The 2714-nt window shown below is 45.0% G+C and overlaps 2 protein-coding genes and 2 long non-coding RNA genes across 4 annotated transcripts in view; 3 read left to right on the forward strand and 1 right to left on the reverse strand.

The window, feature by feature from the left end:
• The window catches only part of LOC116686444 (oocyte zinc finger protein XlCOF7.1-like), a 588898-nt gene that overhangs the window by 78868 nt on the left and 507316 nt on the right, over positions 1 to 2714 (forward strand). The window lies entirely within an intron of this gene.
• The window catches only part of LOC116686466 (uncharacterized), a 31734-nt gene that overhangs the window by 12802 nt on the left and 16218 nt on the right, over positions 1 to 2714 (forward strand). The gene's annotated exons all lie outside the window — the stretch shown is intronic.
• The window catches only part of LOC116686465 (uncharacterized), a 20062-nt gene that overhangs the window by 811 nt on the left and 16537 nt on the right, over positions 1 to 2714 (reverse strand). The gene's annotated exons all lie outside the window — the stretch shown is intronic.
• LOC116686462 (gastrula zinc finger protein XlCGF49.1-like) overlaps positions 2183 to 2714 on the forward strand; it is an 820-nt gene continuing 288 nt past the window's right edge. The window contains exon 1 of the mRNA XM_032511490.1: positions 2183 to 2714. This exon is cut by the window's right edge and continues 288 nt beyond it. Within this exon, the coding sequence (XP_032367381.1) occupies positions 2196 to 2714 (519 nt within the window). The 5' untranslated portion in view covers positions 2183 to 2195.

Here is a 2714-nt window from a genome sequence, read left to right on the forward strand (position 1 = left end):
CTTAACAATATACAGCTGTGTTAATAACGGTTAAAACTGTAGACAAATGTCAGAAGTGTGGACCGGCGGCCGCTGTGTGGCCGGTCGCGGAGAGTAAGAGGAGAGATCCAACACAGGCACGGCTTTAGAAGAAATGGGTCATGTAGCGCAAAATTAAACCAAATCCATATAAACAACATTGCAGCGGATGCGAGGACATTAGCACCTGTGAGCTAACAGAAGATAACTAGCACCACCATCGACTAGCACTGGTCACTGCTGTTGTCTGAATAACAACAGTTGGGACAAAATGTTGCGTAAACTGGTAAACCTTGAGACCGACGTATGACTGACTGCTATCTGATGAGTTTTCCTCCCGTTACTCTGTCCTCTGGGACTGTCTACATCTAGAAACTAAGCTGCACGGTGAAGGGAACAATTCTGACTGGCACATGAGCAGACAGTCGTTTACGGAGCGGTAGATGCGCTGTGCAAAAAAACCCGGAGCGTTGTATGAAATGACACATTTTAAAAAATCGCTGGAGTGAGCAGAACCATCTACAGCTCAACGTGGCAAAAACTAAGGAGCTGGTGGTGGATCTAACTGGAGCCAAGGCAGCAGTGACCCCTGTTTCCATCCAGAAATACCTGGGAGTGCACTTGGGCAATAAACTGGACTGGGCCAAGAACACTCAAGCCCTCTACAGGAAGGGCCAAAGCCGTCTCTATTTTCTGAGGAGGCTGAGGTCCTTCAACATCTGCAGGACAATGCAGAGGATGTTTTATGAGTCTGGGGGGGCCAGTGCTATCCTCTTTGCTGTTGCATGCTGGGGCAGCAGGCTGAGGGTAGCGGACGCCAACAGACTCAACAAACTGATCCGCAAGGCCAGTGACGTTGTGGGGGTGGATCTGGACTCTCTGTTGGTGGTGTCGGAGAGGAGGACGCTGTCCAAACTACATGCCATCTTGGACAATTTCTTGCACCCACTCCATGGCTCGCTGCTCAATCACAGGAGCACTTTCAGTGATAGACTCATTCTCCCAAAATGCACCACAGAGCACCACAGGAAGTCATTCCTGCCTGTCTGACACGCAGACACTTAAAGAGGTTGAAACTAGACAATATGATATGTTTGGTGCAAAAACACTGGCTTGAAATGTGTGCAATACTCAGCTGCTACTATTATTATTATTACTTTTCACCATTGCAACTCCTTAATTATGTTAATTATGTAATTACTGTATGATAACATTCCTTGAACTATGTAAAACTATGTCAAACTTACAGAAGAAAGTAGTAGCGTTTGTGATGCATTTGGCTCGTAATATTAAATTAGAACCAACATCATTTCAGAATTATTTAAAAAAATATATATCCAATTTATTTAAAAATTAAATTGCGAACAGGGTGAACTGAGATCGCGATTTTATATTGACATTAAAATTTGTCTGTTTCAGCTTTGCCTCCGGACAACAAAAAACAGATTGTTATTAAAGAGGTGTGGCGGGAGTGTTGCTCCATTGTGGACCAGGAGGAGCCAGGGCCCCCCCCCCACATTAAAGTGGAGCTGTGTATCAGTCAGGAGGGAGAGCAGGTTCAAAGCCTGGAGGAGGCTGATCTCACCAAGTTCCCATTTACTCGTGAAGTTGATGAAGAGGAAGGTAAGAACAATGTTAACAGGGCTTGTAGGGGAAATAAAAGGGGGCAGGATTGGAAGACTTCCAGTTCTCAAGAAAGAGCAGTGCGAGACCACTTCCCCTGATCGGGGTTTGCAGATGTAAACAAATCCACAGCTGCAGTTAAAGAGTTAAAGAGCTATTCAGCTTGCGCATGAATTTATCAGTTTGTTAGACTAAATTTGTAAGTTTTCATATTTATGATGATGCAAACTACATCTCATTCTTATTGGTTTGAGTTGTGGTCAGTAATTCTGTTTCATTCTGTTTCTGCAGATGTTCAGCAGCTGTCAGTGGTTAAAGAAGAGGTTCATCCTGAGCAGCAGGACTGTAGCCCCAGTGTGGACCAGCAGGAGCCAGAGGCCCCCCCACACATTAAAGAGGAACATGAGGAACTGTGTATCAGTCAGGAGGGAGTTCAGCTTCAACGGCAGGAGGAGGCTGATATCAAGTTCCCATTCACTCCTGTCCCTGTAAAGAGTGAAGATGATGAAGAGGAAGCTCAGTCTTCACAGCTTCATCAAAGACCAACTCAACACATGGAAACAGAAGCTGATGGAGAAGACTGTGGAGGACCAGAGCCAGCCAGGAACTCACATCAACTTTTACAACCAGAGACTGAAGACCAGACTGGAGACTCTTCTGATCCTGAGACTGATGACAGTGCTGATTGGAAGGAGACCAGAGAACCTCAGTCAGCTTTAAACTCTCTGAAACATGATTCAACATTTAAAAAAACCTTCAGCTGCTCTGAGTGTGGGAGGGGATTTGGTCGCAAGCAATATCTCCAGACACACATGAGAACTCATACAGTAGAGAAACCTTTCAGCTGCTCAGTCTGTAAGAAATCTTTTACAGTGAGAGGAACACTGAAACAACACATGCGAATCCACACAGGGCAGATGCCATATAGCTGCTCCGAGTGTGGAAAAAGATTTAACCATACTTCAAATCTCAAGTGTCACTTGAGATCTCATACAGGAGAAAAGCCTTTCTGCTGCCCAATCTGTAAGAAATCTTTTACAGTGAGAGGAAGCTTGAAACAACACATGCGAATC

This window comes from Etheostoma spectabile, unplaced genomic scaffold, assembly GCF_008692095.1.
Source record: "Etheostoma spectabile isolate EspeVRDwgs_2016 unplaced genomic scaffold, UIUC_Espe_1.0 scaffold378, whole genome shotgun sequence".
NCBI lineage: Eukaryota > Metazoa > Chordata > Actinopteri > Perciformes > Percidae > Etheostoma > Etheostoma spectabile.